At 43.4% G+C, this 25,689-nt stretch overlaps 1 protein-coding gene across 1 annotated transcript in view; it reads left to right on the forward strand.

Annotated features, from left to right (window-relative positions):
- Positions 1-10,750, forward strand: part of rassf6 (Ras association domain family member 6) — a 64,626-nt gene extending 53,876 nt beyond the window's left edge. The window contains exons 9-12 of the mRNA XM_078214239.1: positions 994-1,045; positions 6,732-6,850; positions 6,955-7,052; positions 8,814-10,750. Of these exons, the coding sequence (XP_078070365.1) occupies positions 994-1,045; positions 6,732-6,850; positions 6,955-7,052; positions 8,814-8,889 (345 nt within the window). The 3' untranslated portion in view covers positions 8,890-10,750. The remainder of the gene's footprint in view (positions 1-993; positions 1,046-6,731; positions 6,851-6,954; positions 7,053-8,813) is intronic.
- The last annotated feature ends 14,939 nt before the right edge of the window (positions 10,751-25,689 follow it).

Here is a 25,689-nt window from a genome sequence, read left to right on the forward strand (position 1 = left end):
CATCCACTCATTCACCCAACCTGTGGGGCTAAAATTAAATATGAATTTTACCTCAACTGGGGTAAATTTGTCCTCTAAATATTCTTCAAGTCCATTTTAAAATCTTACGAACAGAAAAAAAAAGTGCACCAAAATTTTAGCCAACAGTCCCATGGCAGGACCGGAAATACCCACCGAAAGCCAATGGACATTTTGCTGGGTCACCAGATTTTCCATCCCACCCGCAATAGGTCCCGCCAAGGGCTGAACCAGAAAATCCCAGCCCTAGTTAAAACTATTGACTCCAAAAACAAGGCATGGTGGCACAGTGGTTAGCACTGCTGTCTCATAGAGGCAGGGGCCCAGCCTGGGGTCACTGCCTGTGTGAAGTTTGCACATTCTCCCCGTGTCTGCGTGGGTTTTCTCCGAGTGCTCTGGTTTCCTCCCACAGTCCAAAGATGTGCGGGTTAGGTTGACTGGCCATGCTAAGTTGACTCTAGTGTCAGAGGGGGTTAACAGGGTAAATATGTGGGATTACGAAAATAGGGCCTGGGTGGGGATTGTGGTCAATGCAGATTCAATGGGCCGAATGGCCTTCTTCTGCACTTGTAGGGATCCTATGATTCTATGAACAAGCTTTAACTTCAAATAAAGCTTTAATTAAGACTTCAAGAAAACAATGGATACATTTTACCATATGATTGTGAAAGATGTTTTTTATTTTGCTTGAAGCGTTATTTTGGCTACTAGAGCAGCAATTGAGAAAACCATGTTCACAAAACATTTTGAGCAAATTGTGGACACCCTTTGACACAGTCAGAATTGGGATTTTCTAATAGAAATGCAGGTTAGGAATTTATCCTCAAAATCATTGACACAAAAAGCAGGACAGGAATGTGACACAGCGTAACAGACAGAAAATACTTGAAGGCCTAAGATTTTCAATATATTGTAGTCCTCCTATTTTCTATGTTCCTATGTTTTATGTTTTGACTTTCCTTTATTCCATAACAGATAGAAAATGATCCTAATGATTTTGCACTGTATGTCGTCCATGCAAGTGAAGGTAAGTTATCTGCATAATTTTCCTTTTCAATATTAGTTAGTTTTACCTTCTGATACCTGGATAAATAACCATCCCTCTGCATCTGGGAACGCAAGGAGCAGCATTATTCTGCCTTACCAGTTATCTCTGGTACCATTGTACAAGTATTATGCCTCAACTTCTTCTATTAAGTCAGTTAACCTCCATTTTGATTAGTTGCTTTTTATCTCAGTTTACCTTCTTTATTGGACATCCTGCTCTAATCAACAGTGGAGTAGATGGGGGAAGACAGTGGCCGATGAAGGGCAGCTGGCTAACCTTTGTGCATCGGACAATGGTCTGGCACCACAAAAGAACAAAGAAAATTACTGCACAGGAACAGGCCCTTCGGCCCTCCAAGCCTGTACTGACCATGCTGCCTGACTGAACTAAAACCCCCTACCCTTCTGGGGACCTTATCCCTCTATTCCCATCCTATTCATGTATTTGTCAAGACGCCCCTTAAAAGTCACTACCGTATCCGCTTCCACTACCTCCCTGGCAAAGAGTTCCAGGCACCCACTACTCTGTGTAAAATATCTGCCTTGTATATCTCCTTTAAACCTTGCCCCTCACACCTTAAACCTGTGCCCCCTAGTAATTGACTCTTCCATCCTGGGAAAAGGTTTCTAACTATCCACTCTGTCCATGCCTCTCATAATCTTGTAGACTTCTATCAGGTCGCCCCTCAACCTCCGTCGTTCCAGTGAGAACAAACCAAGTTTCTCCAACCTCTCCTCAGAGCTAATGCCCTCCATACCAGGCAACATCCTGGTAAATCTTTTCTGTACCCTCTCCAAAGTCTCCACATCCTTCTGGTAGCGTGGCGACCAGAATTGAACACTATCTTCCAAGTGCGACCTAACTAAGGTTCTATAAAGCTGCAACATGACTTGCCAATTTTAAATTCAATGCCCCGGCCAATGAAGGCAAACATGCCGTATGCCTTCTTGACTACCTTCTCCACCTGCGTTGCCACTTTCAGTGACCGGTGTACCTGTACACCCAGATCCCTTTGCCCATCAATACACTTAAGGGTTCTGCCATTTACTGTATATTTCCTATCTGTATTAGACCGTCCAAAATGCATTACCTCTCATTTGTCCGGAAAGCTCAGGGTCACATGGGACCAAGGCCCAGGAGCAATCAGACAAGGGAGGTCGGAATGCCACTGGTGTCAATTCTTTAACAATTTGATAAAGGCTTGCATTCAGCACCCAATCAGATAGCGCTGTGCAGAAGGGACCATATCATGTGGAGGTTGCTTAACTAGCACTAAGCGCAAGGCCCAGCTTGTGCAAAGGCTTCTAGACTCCTTAACACTTAACATTGTGATCGTACCAAACAGACCCAGCATGGTGTAGGCTCCATGTCCCTTTGCCTCGTTTTTCAAGAAATGGGCCTAAGACTCTAAAACCTCTCAGGGGCAGCCATTGAATGTTTTGCCCCAAAGGGTAATCGCCCAGAGCTGGTCCATAGTAGCTCAGAAGTCTGATCCAATGAAGGTTACGATAGCCAATATTTATTTTCTTTAATATTAAATCCCTCCTTTCTGTGTAGCAGATAATCTAATGGGCTGACCAAAAACCACGTCAGATGGCATTCTCCCAACTGAAGCATGTGAGTTTTAGTCAGTGTGTCAATTACTTAATAACAGAAACATCATTGCCCTCACTCAGAGTACAGATCTCACACCTCAGTGAAAATAACCATGGTTTCAGACCTCATTCAAGGCACATACTGAACTGATGCTTCAGTACATTCTCAAATCAGCGCAAATATCTAGATGTGATGTTAAACTAAGGCCTCAGAGTCCATTTTAACTGTAGTATCAGGTGTGGCTCAGTTGCTGGCATTCTTGTCTCAGCGTCAGAATATTACATGTTCCACTTCAGGACTCAAGCACAGAAATCAGGGTTGATACCCCAGTGCAGTACTGGGGGAACACCACACTGCCAGAGGTGCTGTCTTTCAGATGAAATTTAAACCGAGGTCCTGTCTTCCCTCTCAAGTGGATATTAAAGATCCCAGGTCATTATTTCAAAGAAGGAAAATTAGGAAGTCACATGCGGTGTCCATGCCAACATTCATCCCTCAGTCAACATTACTAAAAACAAATTATCTGGTCATTGTCACGTTATTGTTGTGGGAGCTTTTTATGTGCAAATTGAATGCTGTGTTTCCTACATTAGAACAATGACTCGACTGGAAAAGTGCTTCATTGGCTGTAAAGCATTTTGAGAATTCCAGGGGTTCTGAAGGGTGCTATATGAATGCAAGTTTCTTGCTTTCCTACCAAGCAGAAATTGGGCAGGTGACAGTTCAAAGCAAAGAGGTTATTTTCTCGCTCAGATACCTATCCTTTTCCATGTTAACCCATTGGGTTTTGCAGGCAGATGCAATGATGCTTGAAGCAAATGTGATCCTTAAATAATATGGGCTCCTATCTGATCAGTAGGACCCTGATGTGGACCCTGTGTGCAACAATCTGCTGCAGCTTTGCCACTGAGCAGGTCTGCAGACAGAAGAGACCCTTTTGGTAAGCCCAAAACGTGTGGAACCAAAAGAAAGCTTTGGGCTTACCAAAATGTTCCACCAATTTTCTTTTCATTTATGGGACATGGACGTCGCTGGCTGGCCAGCATTTATTGCTCATCCCTAGCCGTCCTTGAACTGAGTGGCTTGCTGGGCCATTTCAGAAGACGGTTGAGAGTCAACCACATTGCTGTGGCTCTGGAGTCACGTGTAGGCCAGACCAGGTAAGGACAACAGATTTCCTTCCCTAAAGGACATTAGTGAACCAGATGGGTTTTTCTGACAATCGACAATGGTTTCCTGGTCATCAGTAGATTCTTAATTCCAGATTTTTTTTAGTGAATTCAAATTCCAAGGAAAGTCAATGCCTCACTGCCACAGACTCACCCACCCTGACTTAACCTCCCAAAGATCTACCTGAAACCCTCTCCACTTACCGGGAAGCTGGCAGGTGACCAATGCCCTCCCAATCTTCACCTTCTGGCAGCTGCAGTACACCATCTCACCTATTCCCGGTGGGAAGTGCACCTCTGGTATCTAAATGGGGCCAGGTGTTAAAATGTGATGTCTTTGCCGGGTAGAAATGAACTCACCAGGGCAGTTTCCTGCTGTAAACACATTCCATTTTCAAATCCTTCCCCTCACCACCGCACTCCCCACTCCATCTTGTGCCAGGTTTCTGCTCAGATAGATGAAGAAGATTCTATGGTGTTAATGGAAGGAGAGCAAAGAGTTATCCAATGACTCAGCCAACATTCCTCCCTCAGACAAATGCACGCTACCTAACGAGTAATCTTTGCCATGGGATCTGGCTGTGCACCGGTTGGCCTCCAGATGTGTCAACATGTAAGGGACTGAGGAAAGTTTGTGGGGAAGACATTTACCAGTGTTCTTTGTCCCGGGCGGGTGCTGTGAACAGGATGCTGTTGGTTGAGTGATGTGGGCTGGGCCAATGGGATTGCTCCGGGGGCAGGAGGAAAAAAAAGGCGCCAGGAAGTGAAGCAGCTGCAGAGCTGGAGAGGCAGAGCTGAAGAGGGAGTGTGCAGAGAGAGAGCTTTTTCCAGGCAGTGAGAATTCGGTTTGGAGTGAGAGGCAGCCAGGCGTTCCCCTGCCTGTTCTTTTCATTACTGCCGAGGAGGACAGCCTTCAGTGCACTCGACCTACGTTGCTGCACGGATAGCTCGAGGCACCTCTGCCTCCTACAGCATCATCTTCCACACGTGTGTCTCTTCTGGACTGTGTGTGTGTTTGTCGTGAGTAACTGGTGGGGACTATACAATCCAACTGGAACAGTATCTACAAGTGTGTTACTGAGGATGAGTTTCCCCATGTGTGCACCAACGGATGGGCCCCAACGGTTATAGATCAGAGCTCACTGTTTTATGTCTGTTAATGATATTTGTTATTAAATTTATTTTTGATATTCCGATTACAGTACTGACATTTATGGGTAAACAGGGAATTAGCCAAATCAACATCAACCGCTAGGAATTCGGGATCCTGTTGATTGAATATTTAAATAGTAGCCCCATATAGTGGTCAGCAGGGGGTTACAAACATAACAACAGTGATTGTATTTCAGAATCATTTACTGGATGTGAAGCAGTTTGGGACACAAAGGATGCTCTGTAAATGTAAGGGTCTCGGTATTAACCTCCCCACAGTAGGCAGAGGAGGGCTAGTTAAAGATGTTAAATCAGGGAATGCATCCCCAAGCCTCTGCATACAAGTCTGATCCCAATTTTATGGCAGAGAGTTTCTTGTGTGCAAGTGGATGGGACATTTCATTACCTTATTTAAATCAGTTTCCCACCATGCAATTTGGAGGCTGATTTAAATTTAACAGATGGCAATGGTCAGGAAACCCGGCAGTAGATACCGGCTCAGTGAGGTAAGTGCCTTTTGCTGCAACCCCTGAGGACCAGAAGGAGCAAGTCAATTCCCCAGTTCCTCCAGGAAGCCCTCAACCTCCCCACTTCCAATTTCTGTCCCTCTTTCCCCCTTCCCAAGATTGCCAAACTCCTCCCTCCAGCCCCGACCTCTCGCTCTCTCCTCCTTTCCGACTGAATTGCCAGTTCTGTCCCCAAAGACCCATAGCTGCAACTTTGAGCCACTGCTTTCCCTGCCTGCCCGCTGGTCAGTCTCTCAATATGGCAGGCTGCTGGGCAGGAAATGAAGCAAGAGATTTATACGGAGTTCCTGCCATTAAATTCATCAAGAGCTATGCAGCCCTGCCTTTTTTTGCCAGGTTTGCCCAGTGTCAGCGTGCAACACAGCACCCACCCCACCTTCCCGTAAATATCTGGGCCTAGATCTCACTTTGACTTTCAATTTGGCCTCTTGAGCTTAAAGGGCACCAGAGACAGATAGGAAGTAGGCAAGTTACAAGACTGAGCCTGAAAAACCCCTGGGGCTGACACCCTGACTGTGGCTCCTGGGCCATGCTGATTGGAGAATCACAGATAGAAACACACAGATTTACCCCACCATTTCCCAGCTGGTTCCTGGGAGTGTCTGCCTCATGGGACAAGTCCATCTGATCTGAGATTTGATCGTTTATTTTTCTGCAGTTATATCACTGCTACCTTATTAATTGGATTAATGTCCTGCTATCAGACACTGAACAGTCCCAAAACTTACTTGGCTTGTATCATAGAATCCCTACAGTGCAGAAGGAGGCCATTTAGCCCATCGAGCCTGCACCAACAACAATCCCACCCAGGCCCTATCCCCGTAACGTACTTACCCTGCTAGTCCCCCTGATCCTAAGGGGCAATTTAGCATGGCCAGTCAACCTAACCAGCACATCTTTGGACTGTGGGAGGAAACCGGAGCACCCGGAGGAAATCCACACAGACACCGGGAGAATGTGCAAACTCCACACAGCCGGTCACCTGAGGTCGGAATTGAACCCGGGTCCCTGGTATTGTGAGGCTGCAATGCTAACCACTGTGCCACCATGCCGCCCAAGGGAAAGCAATAATTAATCGGAATGACCACACTTGTAGTTATCAGTCTGTGTTAAGTAATTTGTTCCAGCCAATATAATAATGTAGATGATAGTGTCAGGGCATTATCTGGCAAGTTGTAGCATCTGTGTTGCCTCTCATCAAACCTTAAACCATTTTTACAGAAAAGAAAAAGCTTCAAAACACAGCATTCCCACTGTGGGAAAGATTGCTTCATGGGCCTTCACGGAAAATTGTAAAAATATTTTTAATGGACAAGGATGCAGAAGAAATCAGCACTGATGTAAGTTATAAAAATTGTGGAAACAAGTCCCAAGATTCTCCTCAGCACATCAGTGATTGCAACGGCTGCATTCAAACCCTGCTTCTTGCTGTTGCTTCTCACAGGTGGCTCAGTATATCAAGTTTGAGCTTCCCATTTTAAAAGGAATTCTTCAGAAACTAAATGAGGAGGAAGAGAAACAGATCGGAAATGCCCATCTCCGGTAAGATTTCAATTTTTAGTCTGTTACAAAATTGTAGTTACCCTGCAGTAACGGCACCACATTGTGAGTACCTGAATTATTAAACAAGCTTTAACGAAAAACAAAGCTCCAGTTTTTAATCATAAATAGGGTGATAGAGGGACAAAACTGGGGCTGATTACTGCCAACTGCAGGAGGTCCACACATTCCTATTTTAACATGGACCACGGTGTGTGTGACCTGTCTTCCGACTGGAAATCGGCAGATATATGCAATAGTAAATTGTAAATAATAAATGTATGTAAATGGAGAGGGGGGTCAAGTGTTGTTATCAGAATGCCGATCAGTAATATGTCAATCTGCAACGTCATTGTGAATCCTTCAATTTGCCAATGAACCGTGGGCAGTAGGGGGTGGGAGGGATAATCAGAGGACCTTTTAGCTTCTCTACAAATGCTTGGAAGTCAATGGACGGGATTCACCAACCTTGCCCGCAGCTGGGATTCTCTGGTCCCGCTACTGTGAACGGAGATTTGGCAGAGCACCATTTTTCCCGTTCGCAGCAGGGCGCGAACGGCTGCAGAATTCCAGCCATTATTTTGGCAGCTTGAAATGGATTTTAGCAACTTGCTCAAATTTAAACTGCTCATAGCAGCTAACTTGCAGGAATCGGATAACGCGCTTTTCGAAATGGGCGTCTTCCTAGCAATTCCACTTTAGATAGAGGGTGAGAAGCAGCATCAACTAGTACGAGGAGTTGCTGGAGAGTGACCAATGAGTTGGAAGCAAGCTTGCAGGAATCCTTACCCACCCAACAGAATCTATAGGCCAGAGTAACATTCCTACACTTTCAGAGCAGCAGGGCATTGGGAGCCTGTGTTTCTTCTGGGATTGTGCTCTTCTCCAGAAGACTGTGTTTGTCCCAGGGCCCTGCATTTGATCTGAGGGCCTGGAAGTTTGTTCTTTTCCAGGGAGGATGTATTTCTCCGGGGAAACTGGCTGTGTCCTGAGGCTAGGTTTGTCCAGGAGGGCTGTGTTTGTCCAGGGAAGTCATGATGTGGAGATGCCGGCGTTGGATTGGGGTAAACACAGTAAGAAGTTTAACAACACCAGGTTAACTCAATTGTAAATTGAGTCTGTGTCTTTATATGCTCTGTTTGTGAACAGAATTCCCACTCACCTGAAGAAGGGGCTTGGAGCTCCGAAAGCTTGTGTGGCTTTTGCTACCAAATAAACCTGTTGGACTTTAACCTGGTGTTGTTAAACTTCTTACTTTGTCCAGGGAAGGCAGCATTCCTGGCCGGTAGGCCTGAAATTTCCAACAATGGGAGCAGCGAATGGCTCAACTTAAGTGCTGATGTACTCAAGGACCATGAGGAAGTTTTACTTAGGCAGGATGTTAAAACTTCCGATTGCCAGTTTTACCCTGCCTGGGATTCTGCTCAATTCCCTATGACAGTAGTCTGAGATGGCAATATCCTCACTGATTAAGCTTTTTGCCCAATATTCAGCCTGTTTTCACACTGGTTTACCTGGTGCTTTTCCTGGAAGGTATAAACCCCTCCAGCACAATGGCAATTACAAGATTACTCATCCCCTCTCTGTACCCCTCAGCCCCCCCCCTCTATGCTGCTCATCCCCCTCTGCTCACCCCCCTTTATACTTTTTTTTTCTTTTGTTAAAATAAGAATTTAGACGGGTGTCAACTTGCTTCATCTATGAAACCAGTGTATCTTCAATAAGGACAACTTAATGAAAATTTCTCACTCTGCTCTGTTCCAGGTACAAAGTGGAGAAAAGATCTTTGATCTGCCAACTGCAGAGACGGATGATGGTGAGGGCAGAAACTTCAGTTTAAGATACAGACCCATCACCAAGATATTGAATGTCAGTCAGGGTGCGTTGGTGTCCAACCAGCATCAATCCTGGAATACAGGGCTACCCCATTTTAATGGTGATATCACAATTTCTGGAATTATTTGTATTTTCCTTAACCAATTGTGAAATAATTGGCCCATATTTTCTTTGGGACTAGCATCCTTGAACTGGTGACATCAGTCGCATAGAGACCTTTGAACCATGGAAAAGGACATTGTCAAGTAAATCACATACCAATTGTGCATTTCATGTTTTCTTTGGATCTTTGCCCTACCCCACTGTGACCCTCACTGAAAATCAAGGTGATAATTTTCATGCCTTTGCCTCATTGGAATCAACATCAGTCACCATTTTCCTACATTTAAATCACTTTTCACACAAACCACTTAGTCTGACAAATAATGGAGCTAATGGCTTGGTGTAATATTCACTCTATCAGACTTTGTTTTTTGAATGGTACTAAAAACACCTAAAATTCAAGCAACAGGACGTTATGGAGAGGCAATGGCCTAGCGGTGTTATCGCTAGACTATAAATCCAGAAACTCAGCTAATGTTCTGGGGACCCAGCAGATGGTGGAATTTGGATTCAATAAAAAATATCTGGAATTAAGAATCTACTGATGGCCATGAAACCATAGTCGATTGTCGGAAAAAGACATCTGGTTCACTAATGTCTTTTAGGGAAGGAAATCTGCCGTCCTTACCTAGTCTGGCCTACATGTGACCCACAACAATGTGGTTGACTCTCAATTACCCTTGGGCAACTAGGGATGGACAATAAATGATGTCCATGTCCCATGAATGAATTTAAAAAATGACTATTTGGATACGCTTCCATGAATCACTTTAAGATATTTTTCTACCTTAAAGGCACTCTATAAATCCAGGTTGTTCAACATTACAACGGTGACTATGCTTCAAAAGTACTTTATTGCTTTATTTTACTTTTATTCTGGGTAAAAATAAACCTGCATAAAATATCATGCAATTACCAACTGATAAACATTTATCAGCTCTCTGGGTTCAAACTGAAACCAACGTTGGAAAATATTCAATGGCCATTCTATATAAACTTGTCTTTTTTATAAACTGAGGTTTTCTACAACTCAAATGAAATACACAATTAGTCAATTTCTTAAATAAGATCAGATCAATGAACACTGAAAATATCCATCCTGGTTCGTGGCTGGGATTATCCAGTGCCACTGGAAGTTTTGACTGGAATGTCAAATTCTCCGACCTCACTTGCAGTGGGGCGGACACGGACAAGATCGGAGAATCCCGCCTGAAATAGAGCAAGACTAAGCCACAATATTCTGAATTTTATTTCAAATAAAAAGTGAAACAGTTCAAATGAAAATTACAATACAAGGTAGCACTTTCTTAAACAAATGAAAATTGAACCATGGTGACCATTTAGTTCAACTTCCAATGTAAACATGCAGATTCTAGTTAAATACAATTCCTGAATTTTTTTAATAAATCAAGTCAATATAAAAAAATAGATATTATCTGTCCTCTGCTATAAAGTGAAATTATTAGTCATTGGCTGCACTGCCTCTGATTTACCATGATCCTTACTGTGGTGTTTCAAAATCAGTTTGCAAGTAAAATCTGGTGTCACTTTGCTACTGGAAGGTTTGGTGTAACATTCTAATTTATGCTGTTTCCTGTTGCCAAAATTACCAGTGCAGGAGAATCTGGAGCCATTTTACTCTGCAATATTTTCATTTTTGTTTTGTAACTATTATTTTATTTGAACTATACGGAATAATGTAAATCTGTTTTCTATACTGTTAAGCCATGTTCGTGATATTAAACTAACCGCACGTTTCATTGAATCACTCTCATGCAAATATTTTGGTACCTGTGGATAACTTTGTTAACTTTAATGCATGCACATTATAGAAGAATGAATCCATTCCCAGCCTTTACCTTATTCAGGTTTATTTTCAAATCTGCTGAGCAGAGGGACAAATTCTCCCAGCTCATTCCCCTCCAACACACTAGGCAGGCAGTGCTGTCTGACTCTTCCTTAGTACAATTGCAGATACTTACCAAAATCAACAAGCAGTACCTGTTCACTTTGTTACCTTCAAGTGCTGGGTGTTTAACATTCATTAAATAGAATCTATTAGATTCCCCACTTTTTCTTTTAAACTTAATTGGTATGCAAAATAATCTTTCTACAAAAAAATGAAGATAGATGTTTTTGTTATACAAGCAGTCTTTGACATAATTCAAATTCCCTTGTTTTCTTAAAAAAAAATGAATAAGGTTATAACATGAAAATGTTCTTGTTGTCACAATCCATTATAATACCAGATATTGCTTTCTCAGATATTCAACAGTTTCTTAAGATAAGTAGTTCTCTTTGTAAAGCAATCAGATTAACTGGTGATCTGTATCAACCTATTTAATTTTGGAAATCTCCTTCCCTTCTACCATCTCTTTTATACTTGCAAGATCAATCCTCAACCTCTTTTCTGGGACACTTTGTCGAATGGACATTGTCCCAGAAACAGTGATTATCTATGTAGCATTCTATGGGCACATTTTTTTTCCAGTTCTCCCTTACATAGGAGTTCCTTCAAAATACTCAATAAATATATAGCTATATCTGTCTCCTCTATCACACAAGTGTCTCTGCAGCTAGGGTACTTTTAACTACTCTTTACCATTTGATTCTCATGCTAATGGAAAACATTTATCATTTCTTCCCAAAAATTATAATAAATCCTGCTGTAGTCGAATAACCATTGGGCAGGTTAACTCATGATAAAAGTAACTACTTTTATCCCTCGCGGGTCACTTGGGTCTGGAAATTTGATCGTACATTATTCTTAACTTAATTTCTTCAATGTATTATTTGTTTAGCATTTCCCAACAGTAGCATATTTCAGCATGGTGCTCAATTCTAATACATCGTAGCACACATTTCGTCTAGTTTGTCTGCAATAACCAGTTTAATTGCCTGATTAAGCTTCTTAATTGTTCTACTTTTTCCTTCGTTGCAGTCTTCCTTTTGTGAGAACGTAGACTGATTTATCAGAATCCTATTAACATTTTTCTAGACAATTGAGTCAATGTTATTCTCAGTTTAGTCCGGCTAATATCCAACTCTACTTAAATGCTCCAATTGCCCAACTTCCAATTTTCAATTCCTTCATAACTTTACCGATTACAAATTTCTCAAATGCTGTATATTTCCCCCCCCCCCAGGAAACCATCTACATACATAAAGGAAAGGCCCACTAGTACACATAAAACATTGCTGGACATACCTTTAGCTGAACCCAAGAAGCTCTTAGTAGACCTGACCTATTTGAAAAATAGCATATCCTGGATGCATAGTTTAGCCTATAAATATGCTAACTCAACCTCCTTAATTTCCCCGCGATATCTTCAGCTTCCTCTGATGGCTTTAAAAATATTTCTTTTTGATATTGCTCCCTTGCAAAAATGCTGCTTTGATGTCAATGGAATTACATTCCCAAAAGAATGCCGCTGGAAATGCTCTAGCGTACTTTTCCTATTGTTGGAGACTCTGCTCTAACCTCCTAGTGGTGCCCTAGTTGTTTTTCGCATCCCAAGCCACCAGTCTCACGTTAGCCTTATAGCGGGAAGTACTTTCTCTGTACATATCCATCCATGGGACAAACACAGGCTGTCCTTTGTCTGGAAACTCTGTGCAAATGCCAAACTTTCCCCAACTGTTAAGGTTTTTTTGTCTCCTCTATTAATTTGCCATCTAACCTAGTAGTAGCTACTAGAACTTTCTCATGCTGCTCCTCACCTGGTCTGTAGTCATAGAAACATTGAAACTAGAAGCAGGAGTAGGCCATTCGGCCCTTCGAGCCAGTTCCACCATTCATTTTGACCTTGACTGATCATCGAATTCAATATCCTGATTCCACCTTCTCCCATGTCCCTTAATCCCTTTAGCCCCAAGAGCTATATCTAATTTCTTATTGAAATCAGACAACGTTTTGGCCTCAACTACATTCTGTGGTAGCAATTTCCACACATTCACCACCCTCTGGGTGAAGACATTTCTCCTCACCTCAGTTATAAAAGGTTTACCCCTTATCCTCAAACTATGACCCCTAGTTCTGGACTCCCCCATCATTGGAAACATTCTTTCTGAATCTACCCTGTCCAACCCTGTTAGAATTTTATAAGCTTCTATGAGATCCCTTCTCACTCTTCTAAACTCCAATGAATATAATCCTAAGAGACTTAATCTCTCCTCATATGACAGACCTGCCAACCCAGGAATCAGCCTGGTAAACCTTTGCTGTACTCTCTTTATAGCAAGGACATCTTTCCTCATTTAAGAATACCAAAACTGCACACAATACTCCAGATGCAGCCTCACTAATGCCCTATACAATTGCAGCAAAACATCACTACTCCTGTACTCAAATCCTCTCTCTGTGAAGGCCAACATACCATTTGCCTTCTTTACTGCCTATACCTGCGCACTTACTTTCAGCGACTGATGCACGAGGACTTCAAGGTCTTGTTGAGTACCCACCTCTCTCAAGTCCTTGCTTGAATTGAGCTGTGTCCCCCTACTAGACCTTTTCTTTTCTGGATTGCTACTACCTGACCTCAGCCCCCTGCTGCTAGACTTCCTCTCAGAGGTTCCTTGGGCTGTGATCACCAGTAGATCCACCATCTGAACTTACACTATGTTTCCTGGCTTTCCACATTTTCACTTTCTTCTGCCAATCCATAAATCTGGCATTCTGCCCTTTATCTTGTACATTCAGCCAGTTTTTGTACTTGCCATGGGGCTTTTCCTGCCCTTCTGGTTATGGTGGTTTCTCTTCTTTCCACTCATAAGAACATAAGAACATAAGAAATAGGAGCAGGAGTAGGCCATCTAGCCCCTCGAGCCTGCCCCGCCATTCAATAAGATCATGGCTGATCTGAAGTGGATCAGCACCACTTACCCGCCTGATCCCTATAACCCCTAATACCCTTACCGATCAGGAATCCATCTATCCGTGATTTAAACATATTCAACGAGGTAGCCTCCACCACTTCAGTGGGCAGAGAATTCCAGAGATTCACCACCCTCTGAAAGAAGAAGTTCCTCCTCAACTCTATCCTAAACTGACCCCCCTTTATTTTGAGGCTGTGCCCTCTAGTTCTAGCTTCCTTTCTAAGTGGAAAGAATCTCTCCACCTCTACCTTATCCAGCCCCTTCATTATCTTATAGGTCTCTATAAGATCCCCCCTCAGCCTTCTAAATTCCAACGAGTACAAACCCAATCTGCTCAGTCTCTCCTCATAATCAACACCCCTCATCTCTGGTATCAACCTGGTGAACCTTCTCTGCACTCCCTCCAAGGCCAATATATCCTTCCGCAAATAAGGGGACCAATACTGCACACAGTATTCCAGCTGCGGCCTCACCAATGCCCTGTACAGATGCAGCAAGACATCTCTGCTTTTATATTCTATCCCCCTTGCGATATAGGCCAACATCCCATTTGCCTTCTTGATCACCTGTTGCACCTGCAGACTGGGTTTTTGTGTCTCTTGCACAAGGACCCCCAGGTCCCTTTGCACAGTAGCATGTTGTAATTTTTTTCCATTTAGATAATAATCCAATTTGCTATTATTTCCTCAAAAGTGAATAACGTCGCATTTGTCAACGTTATACTCCATCTGCCAGATCCTCGCCCACTCACTCAGCCTGTCCAAATCTCTCTGCAGACCTTCTGCGCCCTCCACACGATTCACTTTTCCACTTATCTTTGTGTCGTCTGCAAACTTTGTTACCCTACACTCAGTCCCCTCCTCCAGATCGTCTATATAAATGGTAAATAGTTGAGGCCCCAGTACCAATCCCTGCGGCACCTCACTGAAGGTGATGTGCCGCAGTGATGGTGAACAGTTATGCACATCCATTCAACAATGGTCTGTGCAAGAGAAATCATGCAGTGATAGATGACATGTTGCATACAATCTGGTAAAGGTTTTAAATTGCAAATGGCCCTCCAGAAGGTGCACTCACTGGCACCTTCTGGCATATATCTCAGCCTAGCTCCAATTTTTAACAGTTAATCCTGTTGATACATTGCCCCGAGCTGATCTTCACTATCACTTGGTTCACTTTCAGTTGGCCCATCGTTTACCCCAGTTTGTAGATTATACAGATCTGACATCTATATATGTGCGAGGTGCATAGTGTTTCTTCAGTGTCCCTGTCCTGTTCAGAATCTGTAAATGTATAGTCAGTGCCAATTAATCTTGAAGAATGTACTCAGTCTGATTTCCATGTTGTACAATCACTGCTTTTCCATCACTTTCTATGATTTTGCCACAGCCCTTCCACTTTTCCACCTTTCTCTTTTGTAATAAGCCTTGTCTCTTTGTCTAAACTGTATTCCCCATGGCTATATACCGTGCCTTAAGGCTTGCCAAATTTTATCCAAAACCTAATGAAAGCTTTCCTGCCTGTCTGCAAAGCATTTAAATTAGCAGAAAAGTCGAGCTAATGCAAGAGCAGGGGGGAGCATCCAATAGTACCAAAGTTGCCTTCAGTTTCCCTCCATACACCAGCTAGTATGGACTGTACCCCCCAGAACATTTTGAAAGGGTTTTTTGCATGTACTGCCCATGCCATTTGCAATTTAAAACCTTTACCAGATTGTATGCAACATGTCATCTATCACTGCATGATTTCTCTTGCACAGACCATTGTTGAATGGAGCTGTCAGCTGCAGATGTGCATAACCGTAATATTCAAATTTTCACACTTCACAAATTCCTCACCTTAATCTATCAGGAATTTTGTTTGGTGTTCCTAATCCTGCTCCCACCCATTTCTCCACTATCTTACCGACAATGATTCGTTTATCCTCACCATTACCAAATTTGGTTGCCATATCTGCAGCGTGTAGCAAAGAAAAATATCCTGGTCATTTTCCATTGCCACTGCATCGTTATACATCCTGGCTTGTGGCAAGCTCACAACAGGACATAGTAGTGTCTTTCAATATTTAATTCAAATTTCACACTGAGCTGTTGTAGCTTTTATCAACCACCCCAGCATTTTGCAGTAGAGCTTTCAGTTTTTGTGACACTGGATGTGCAAATTGTCCATGCAACTTATAAATAATTATCTTTCTGTCCATCAAATTCTTATTCCCAGAAGTTAACAAAACTTCATGAATGTTTGATGAGAAATAGCTGGCTTCCTTAGTAGCAGACAGTAATGGCTTAACCGAGTAAAATATAGATTCGCAATTTCCTCCGAACACAATTGTTCTATCATTCTTCATGTCTAGCATCATCTGAACCTTTTGCATTGCAGATCGACTTAACAATAAAGGTATCTCGCCAGAGACTTCATCAGTACTGATGAACAGACTGAGCCTTGCTATCCTGAAAGGGAAACTACCCTTTTGGAGAGCGTTAGGGTATTATCATTGCCAAGCCTGACCGAGGTACAGCTTTCATACTCCTCAATATTCTGTAGATCTGCCTCATCAAGAGACTCCAGGTAACAGTTAAACCAATCCACACCACACACCATGGAGGTGAACCGCTGTCGAGAACTGCACGGTTGAATGAATCAACCATCAAGATGCTTATCACTGGATTCCAACTCTCTGTGACCAATGCAATTCCTTCATGACAGTCACCATCATCATTTTCAGCCTCAGAAGAAGTGGTTTATGGGTTACTTCAAAAACACAATTTTTTCACTGTGGGTAATTCATCATACAAAGATATTTAGAATCACACCAATTAATCATTCCCTGAGCATTTCTCAGGCTCAAACACCTACAGTCATGGTCCCAGACGCGCTTTTTGTTTTGTTCTCAAATTGACTAAAGATACAACCATTTTCAGTCCACCTGTCAATAAACCCAAATGGAATCTTCACCTAATATTTGGGCAATCTTGAAATTCTGCCACCATGGAATCCTTCATCCTTTGTTTCACAACATAGTTGTTTGTACTTGCTAAGGAAGTACAATGGCAGTAGCCATTTGGTCTAAGAGAGAGTCTTTCCTATGGAATTGAACCCCTGTCAATGCAAAAATATCAATATGGGAAATATGTGCACAATCGAGAAATTAAAATGCCAATGCAGACTCCCAAGATTTCAAGTTCAAAGCACTTCAGTCTCTTATATCACTTATCAAAGTCCACAATATATTCCTCTGTTGACTGATATCCATCTTCCTAAATCTATTAAAGATTGACCATGCTTCATATTCTTTTTGTAAAACCTATCCAAATATTGTAAAAGAAGGGTCAATCCCTCTCCATTGTCCAAGTCATCCACTTCCATTTTCGAAGACATTTTACTACTAATCATACTTTTTTCTGGTAATGATAAAGACATGGACATGCTGGCCTTCATCAATCGGGGGATTGAGTTTAGGAGTCGGGAGATAATGATGCAGCTATATAAGACCCTCGTCAGACCCCACTTGGAGTACTGTGCTCAGTTCTGGTCGCCTCATTACAGGAGGGATGTGGAAATGATTGAAAGGGTGCAGAGAAGATTTACAAGGATGTTGCCTGGATTGGTTGGCATGCTTTATGAGGATAGGCTGAGGGAGCTCGGTCTTTTCTCCTTGGAGAGACGAAGGATGAGAGGTGACCTGATAGAGGTGTACAAGATGTTGAGAGGTATAGATCGGGTGGATTCTCAGAGGCTTTTTCCCAGGGCTGAAATGGCTACTACGAGAGGACACAGGTTTAAGGTGCTGGGGAGTAGGTACAGAGGAGATGTCAAGGGTAAGTTTTTCACTCAGAGGGTGGTGGGTGAGTGGAATCGGCTGCCGTCAGTGGTGGTGGAGGCAAACTCGATAGGGTCTTTTAAGAGACTTCCGGATGAGTACATGGAACTTAATAGGATTGAGGGTTATAGGTAAGCCTATATATCTAGGTAGTTAGGGACATGACCGGCGCAACTTGTAGGCCGAAGGGCCTGTTTGTGCTGTATTTTTTCTATGTTCTATGTTCTACATGGCCATACCTTACTTCTTCCGGGTCAAAGAGGTAACCCGTGTCCACCTTGTTTTTCCATTGCCTGTGTGGATCAGACACAGAATAAAAAAATCAGCGGATAGTCAAAGCTTGGGACTTTGCATCGTCATTCCACCATTCTGTAAGCTAAATTGTCAACAGTGGTATGCTTATTTTCCCTCAGGAGATAGAGACAAAAAACTCCGTATACAGCAACCAATCACCAAAGCTTAAAGTTCATTCCCTCCTACCATGTTAACTCCAATAAATGCATATTATAGAAGAATCAATCCAATACTTGTCTTTACCTTATTCAGTTAAGACAGACTCTCCCAGCTCATTTCTCTCCAACACACCAGACAGTCAGTGCTGACTGATTCTTCTTTATATACCATTGAGTATAATGAACAAATCAGCATCCAGAGCCTGGTCACCTTGTTACCTTCAGGTACTGGGTGTTTAACATTTATTAAATAGAACCTATTAGATTCTAACATTCTCTTTCAACATTTCAATGTGCACTGTGTGTCAGACTGTAAGTTGAGGTGACGTACACAAATTATATTGGATGTATCACATCCTGTAACAGTACCTAAGATTTACTAGGATGCTACCAGGACTTGATGGTTTGCGTTATAAGGAGAGGCTGGATAGACTGGGACTTTTTTCCCTGGAGGAAGCTTAGGGGTAATCTTATAGAGGTCTATAAAATAATGAGGAGCATAGATCAGCTAGATAGTCAACATCTTTTCCCAAAGGAAGGGGGGACTAAAACCAGAGGGCATAGGTTTAAGGTGAGAGGGGAGAGATACAAAAGAGTCCACAGGGGCAATTCTTTCACAAAGAGGGTGATGAGTGTCTGGAACAAGCTGCCAGAGATAGTAGTAGACAAAATTTTGTCTTTTAAAAAGCATTTAGACAGTTACATGGGTAAGATGGGTATAGAAGGATACGGGCAAAACGCAGCCAACTGGGACTAGCTTAGTGGTTTAAAAAAAAGAGTGGCATGGATAAGTTGGGCCAAAGGGCCTATTTCCATGCTGTAAACCTCTATGACTCTATGACATATACCATAAATCTGATCCGCAGTGTGAATGCAGGGTCAGAGTTGGAGTTGTTGAAACTGTAGCTTTACTTTAACAATTTCCATGAGTTTGTGCCTTTTAAATATTGCTCCATGTTGTTATGACCAGTCCCCAGGCAAGGTTCCCCAAATTACTAAATTCCAGATGGGATACCCCCAAATTGTAATGATCCCAGGTGAGGAGGGATGAACCAGCACTCTGTCTTTATTCAAACCCCTTAGTTGGTTGCAATAAGATTAATTTGAAAAGGATCCCTGTCCATACTGATTCCTTTTCCCTGTCCCAACACTTATATTAAAAATGAGCTAATTTAACTAGGCTTTCTTGAGTTAGAGTGAGTTTATTAGCTACTAAATGTGAGAAAAATAACACACAGGCATATACATTCACACGGATTAGAAATGAGAATTGAATAAGAAGAAAGAAGTACACAAATCAGGTTTTGACTTGTCTGTGAGGAGTAGATGGTGGAATGTTGCAGCCACTGAGATTCGTGATTCCAGTAGTGCTAACTTCAGCAGATGAATGGCTGGTTTCGAGATTCCAGTGTTCTGTGGTTTCACTGAGGAGCTGCCCTGTTTCCTTTTCAGCTGTGGCTTTGCTGACTTGGCTTGCTTCAGCAATCAGAGAGAGAGAGAGTGTTAGCTACAAAAAGCTTTTACAGGGGGCCGCTGCTGTCTTTTTTCTGTGTCACACATTGACACACCCGGTACTAGTTGACACTGACCAAATTGACCTTGGTGCATTGACATGCTGGTGTTATTACCTCAGATTGAATGAGGACAGACTCCTCCATCCTAAATTGCAATCTGAGGAATGCAATGACATCCTTTCCATTAACTCCATGACTGTCACTGCTGCTCCAGCAACTGATTTAGGATCAAGTCTGGAGGCCTGCACTCAGCAGAATTATGGCCTGTAGAAGTCCCATGAGTGTTGGTGACCTTGGATATCCCTACCTCCTCCTGCTGCGGACCAGAGTGTGTACTGTGCTCACCAGATTGTGAGCCCGAGCCTGCTCTAGAACTAGGCCCCGCTGAGGTGTGTATCGCTATGCTGATGGAGGATGTGCGTGAGCGCTGTGACAGGTATTCAAAGGTGCTGTCCTTGGGTACCACATCTGAGGTGTCCTCAGGGCTGGAGCTAAGGGCCTGGCTGGTTGAGGGCCTTGGGTGCCAAATAATAAGCATGACAGTGCATTCACAGTAGTGTTGACTGAGGGATGAGCCAGTGCAGAATGCTATTGTGGGTATTTGCCACTGACCTCACCATCACCACGGACATGGCCAATGACCCTCTCTAGCCAGTTCAACGCCATAATTTTCAAAGGGAGTGAAAATCTTTAATTCTGTCATACCAACCCTTGTCTGGAATCTCTCCCTTTCAATGTATGTGAGCTTGTCCTACATAAAGACAGATGGAGTGAGTGTGAGCAAAACACATGCCAGAGCAGTTGATAAGGATGCCTGTTATGTGTGGGCGGTGTTAGGAAGCAGATGTAATTCTAAATAATCTATATTTATATTTATGGGTATTAGAAATAAAGCATAGCATTAAGCAAGTTTGATTTTTGTGGTTCTGTTTTTGAAAAGGGTTAAAGCTTTAGTTAGATTCTATATACCCCTGTGGGTTTTGCTCACATTAAACTGTGTCTACATTGTCATTAAAGGGTTTACGACATGAAAATAAACAGAGTTGAAAGGAAAGCTAGGTGGTTACTTAGCAATCAGGGGCAGTCAGTTAGTTTTAAGCTGGATCCAGAAAAGGATGAACAGGACAAAGAAGCTGCAGGGAGCAGACTTCCCAAAGGAACAAAAGAAAGTCCAGAAGTCAAGGAGTTGGGACAAAATGTATGTCTTAGGAAGACAGTTAAGTTAATGGAACAAAAAAAACAAGAAGTTGAACAAGATCCAGTTGGGTGAAGTTAAAGTACAAAGCAGAGAAAGAGTTAAAGAGACAGCTGCAAGAACCAGATTTAAAGTGAAGAGCCAAACACCCGAGGTAAATCAAAAGTTTGGTGACATCCTAATACAGCATGTGAAGCAGCACCATTCTGTTGGCATGACTGGGTACCTGAGAAATAGTGTGGAAGCTTGAATACATGCGGCAAATCAAGATAGAGGAATACTGAAAGGAGAGATTGAAATCCTGGAAGTGGATCCTTGGCAAAGATATCTGAGAGAAAGCATTGTTTTGGGAGAAGATTCCAAGGTATGTTTGATCAAGAGTGGAGTTTGGGAATACTCATGTGGAAGTCAGAGTTCCAGTGATACCAGTCAGCTCACGGTGTGATAAGCATCGAAGGGGATTTGATGAGAAATCCACAGAAGTTGTAGTGGGTGGCATTTGCCACTTGGTTTCAGAGTGTAGTGTGTCTGACTACAATTTCTCTACATGGACTGTGTACTTACTGAGAACATTAGATAATAAGATATATTTTGTAACTTGTGTCATCCTTAAAAATCTGTGTTCATCTGTGAAGATATGGATGGAGTGAAGGAGTTGTGTATAATAGTTCTCATTTCTTGTTTAATAAATATTTTAAAATTTGGTTAAAAGTTAATTGACAGTCCTGTGACTCTGTTCATTCCCGTCTCTAGACAAAAAAATAAAAGCCAGGGTTCCATTCAGGGACCTAACTGTTCAGTAGTGACATCAGCTGGGATCATAACAGTGGTAAGGGGAGCCATGGACAGGATGAGGACATGAACTCAGAGGAGATGAAGCCAGATGGGTGTGTAAGTGAGTGAGTGGTGATGAAGCCAGATGGGTGTGTAAGTGAGTGAGTGGTGATGTCCCTTGAGTTGGCAGTGAGTGAGAGCCCTGTGGTGTGCGATGGGCTTGTGAGTGTGAGAGTTGAGAATGATGGTTGACCTACCTTTTTGGCACTGATGAGATCATTCATCCTCTTTCAGCACTGGGTGGCTGACCTCTGGTAGACAGCCACTACTATTGCCTCCCAAACCAGAGTGGTGAGGTTGGTGGGCCTCCTTCGGCCACCATGGGGGTAGAGGACAAGATGGCAGGCCTCGACAGCATCCATCAGGCATTCGAGAGAAGCATCACTTAACTGTTTTCTTCCTTTTTGGGGCCATTTGTGTGATCTGTAGCAGTCCTGGGTTGTAGAGATTGAGGAAGCCGTGTACAGGTGCTGTTTATATGGCTGCTGGAGCAAGGAAGCCGTGAGCTGATAGTGGGGCCAGCGAATCAGAGGCCACCCGCCAGCATTCCTGAGGCTTTCCCGTGCAGACACAACTAATGAGGCAGAAAGTGGACAATACGGGCAAAAACCCATCACTGCGGCCAGTGGGAAAAGTGCCATTTTTCACACTGCATCAGCACTTAGCGCAATGGGGGGAAATTTCTAACATTTAATTGGAGAAAATTTATGTTTATCCAACACAGGGTATCAGACAAGCACCTTAACAAATCGAAGAAGTGGCGAGATTGTGAGAGATGGAGCTGGGGTATCATCAGCGTGGGCTGGATTGTATAAGCTGCTGTGGACTATGCCACCTACCCTCCTTCCCCTGCCAGCGAAAGCCACGAACCCGCCCATGATCCGATGGCTGCCACAAAGCAATTGAATTCTGCGATCAGTGTTAGCTGCTTTAAGGTGCGCTATCCGTCCCTATCAGGGGAGGAATGCTGTCTTAGCGAGATGCTGGCCTATTAAATGGCCAGCAGCTCTGAAGTCCTAGCACTGCCAGCTGGGAGTGGTGGCCACAGCTGGGAGAGCAAGCAGTCTCACCCATGTCAAGAAGGCTAGACAAGTCTGGGATCGAGGGTTATAGTGAGGGAGTGAGGACGTTGGTGAACCAGGTTAAGGAGGCTAGGGGAGAGGGTGAAAGGGGTAAAACACCTCCGAGGGAATGCCTCCAATGGGTCCATGGGGCCTGAAAAGAAGTTCCCCATCTCCTTGCTCTGACAACAACGCACAGAGCTTAAGATGCCTGGCTTCCCGCATGGCATGGGCCGCCCAGAGGGCAGCATGGTGGCACAGTGGTTAGCACTGTTGCCTCACAGCACCAGGGGCCTGGGTTCGATTCCCGGCTTAGATCACTGCCTGTTCTCCCCGTGTCTGCATGGAGACTGCACGTTCTCCCCCTGTCTGCGTGGGTTTCCTCCAGGTACTCCGGTTTCCTCCCACAGTCCGAAACATGTGCTGATTAGGTGGATTGGCCATGCTAAATTGCCTCTTAGTGTACCCAAACAGGCACCGGAGTGTGGCGACTAGGAGATTTTCATAGTAACTTCATCACAGTGTTAGTGTAAGCCTACTTGTGACACCAATAAATAAACTTTAAAATTACCAGCAATGTCACGAGGTCTTAAGTCAATGAAAAGGGCCTCAATGGACCCAAGGTATGGTGGGCTGCCTAAGCTTCGCCACCCTGTGAAAGTTCACACAGGCCCAGGGAAGTCCAGTATTGTGCAGGAAGCCCACCCATTGAATTTTATGTGCCCCGCACCCCTCCGGCCTTCAAACCCGTCAGTGGGGAATGTAAAATCCAGTCCCATATATGTGGAATCCAGTGTTGTGCTTCAGAAAAATAATTTTTGCACAGAAAGAAGCTGTTTGGTATGTTGTCTGTGCCAGCCAAAACAAGAGTTATCCAGCCTAATCCTGCTTCATAGCTCTTAGCCCATAGTCCTGTAGGTTACAGCAGTTCAGGCCTTTTTGAAATATGTGAGGGTTTCTCCCTCCAATATCATTTCAAGCTGTAAGTTCCAGGATCCAGTCACCCACCCTCTGCCTAAAAGTATTTCTCATCAACTCTCCTCTAATCTTTCCACTAATTATTTTAGAATAAAGCCCCCTGGTTATTGGTCTCTCTGTTAATCATATACATTGCCTTTATGTGCTAAAGAGGTTGATTAGCATTACATTAACAACAATCACAACATTAAAATGATTCTTACAGAATCCCTACATTGCAGAAGGAGGCCGTTTGGCCGATCGAGTCTGCACCGACCACAATCCCACCCAGGCCCTATCCCCGTAACCCCACATATTTAACCTCCGAATCCCCCTGACACTAAGGGACAATTTAGCATGGCCCATCCACCTAACCCACTCATCTTTGGACTATCAGAGGAAACCGGAGCACCCGGAGGAAATCCACACATGTACGGGGAGAATGTGCAAACTCCACACAGACAGTGACCTGAGGCCGGAATTGAACCCGGATCCCTGGCGCTGTGAGGCAGCGGTGCTAAGCATAGGGCCACCGTGCTGCCCCAGTGGATATAGGTCCTTCCTAGCCACTCTATCTTGGCCATTATTAATTTTATACACCTCAATTAAATCTTTCCTCAGCCTCCTCTGTTCCCCAGCCTGTCCTACTGTTCCTCAAGACAAAAGATTCTTCATTCCTGGCAACATCCTCAAAAATCTCCTCTGTAGCCTTCCTGTTGTGACCACATCATTTCACAAAGCACGACCAGAACTTTATGCAGTACTCTAGCTTTCTGATTTGATTTGATTTGATTTATTATTGTCACATGTATTAACATACAGTGAAAAGTATTGTTTCTTGTGTGCTATACAGACAAAACATACCGTTCATAGAGAAGGAAATGAGAGAGTGCAGAATGTAGTGTTACAGTCATAGCTGGGGTATAGCAAAAGGTTAACTTAATGCAAGGTAAGTCCATTCAAAAGTCTGAGAGCAGCAGGGAAGAAGCTGTTCTTAAGTCGGTTTGATTGTGACCTCAGACTTTTGTATCCTTTTCCCGATGGAAGAAGGTGGAAGAGAGAATGTCCGGGGTGCATGGGGTCCTTAATTATGCTGGCTGCTTTGCCGAGGCAGCGGGAAGTCTAGACAGAGTCAATGGATGGGAGGCTGGTTTGCTTGATGGATTGGGCTACATTCACGACCTTTTGTAGATCCTGCGATCTTGGGCCGAGCAGGAACCATACCAAGCTGTGATACAATCAGAAAGAATGCTTTCTATGGTGCATCTGTAAAAGTTGGTGAGAGTCGTAGCTGACATGCCAAATTTCCTTAGTCTTCTGAGAAATGTAGCCGTGATTTAACTAGTGTTTTAGATTGTTCTAACATAACTTTGCAGCTCTGTGTGCTGGCTAATGAGAAAATCCAATATGCCTTCTTAATTGCCTTATCTACCTGGCCTGCCACCTCCAGAGATCTACGGACATGCGATCCAATGTCCATCTGTTCCTCTACATTTCTCAGTATCCTACCATTTATGTTATAGAGTCATAGAGTCATAGAGGTTTACCGCTTGGAAACAGGCCCAACTTGTCCATGCCACCCTTTTTTTTAAAACGCTGAAGCTAGTCCCAATTGCCCTCATTTGGCCCATATCCCTCTATACCCATCTTACCCATGTAACTGTCTAAATGCTTTTTAAAAGACAAAATTGTACCCGCCTCTACTACTACCTCTGGCAGCTTGTTCCAAATACTCACCACCCTCTGTGAGAAAAAGTTGCTCCTCTGGACACTTTTGTATCTCTCCCCTCTCACCTTAAACCTATGCCCTCTAGTTTTAGACTCCCCTACCTTTGGGAAAAGATATTGACTATCTAGCTGATCTATGCCACTCATTATTTTATAGACCTCTACAAGATCACCCCTGGGACTTCTACGATCCAGAGAAAAAAGTCCCAGTCTATCCAGCCTCTCCTTATAACTCAAACAATCAAGTCCCGGTAGCATCCTAGTAA

Source organism: Mustelus asterias, chromosome 6 (assembly GCF_964213995.1).
Source record: "Mustelus asterias chromosome 6, sMusAst1.hap1.1, whole genome shotgun sequence".
In the NCBI taxonomy this organism is placed as follows: domain Eukaryota; kingdom Metazoa; phylum Chordata; class Chondrichthyes; order Carcharhiniformes; family Triakidae; genus Mustelus; species Mustelus asterias.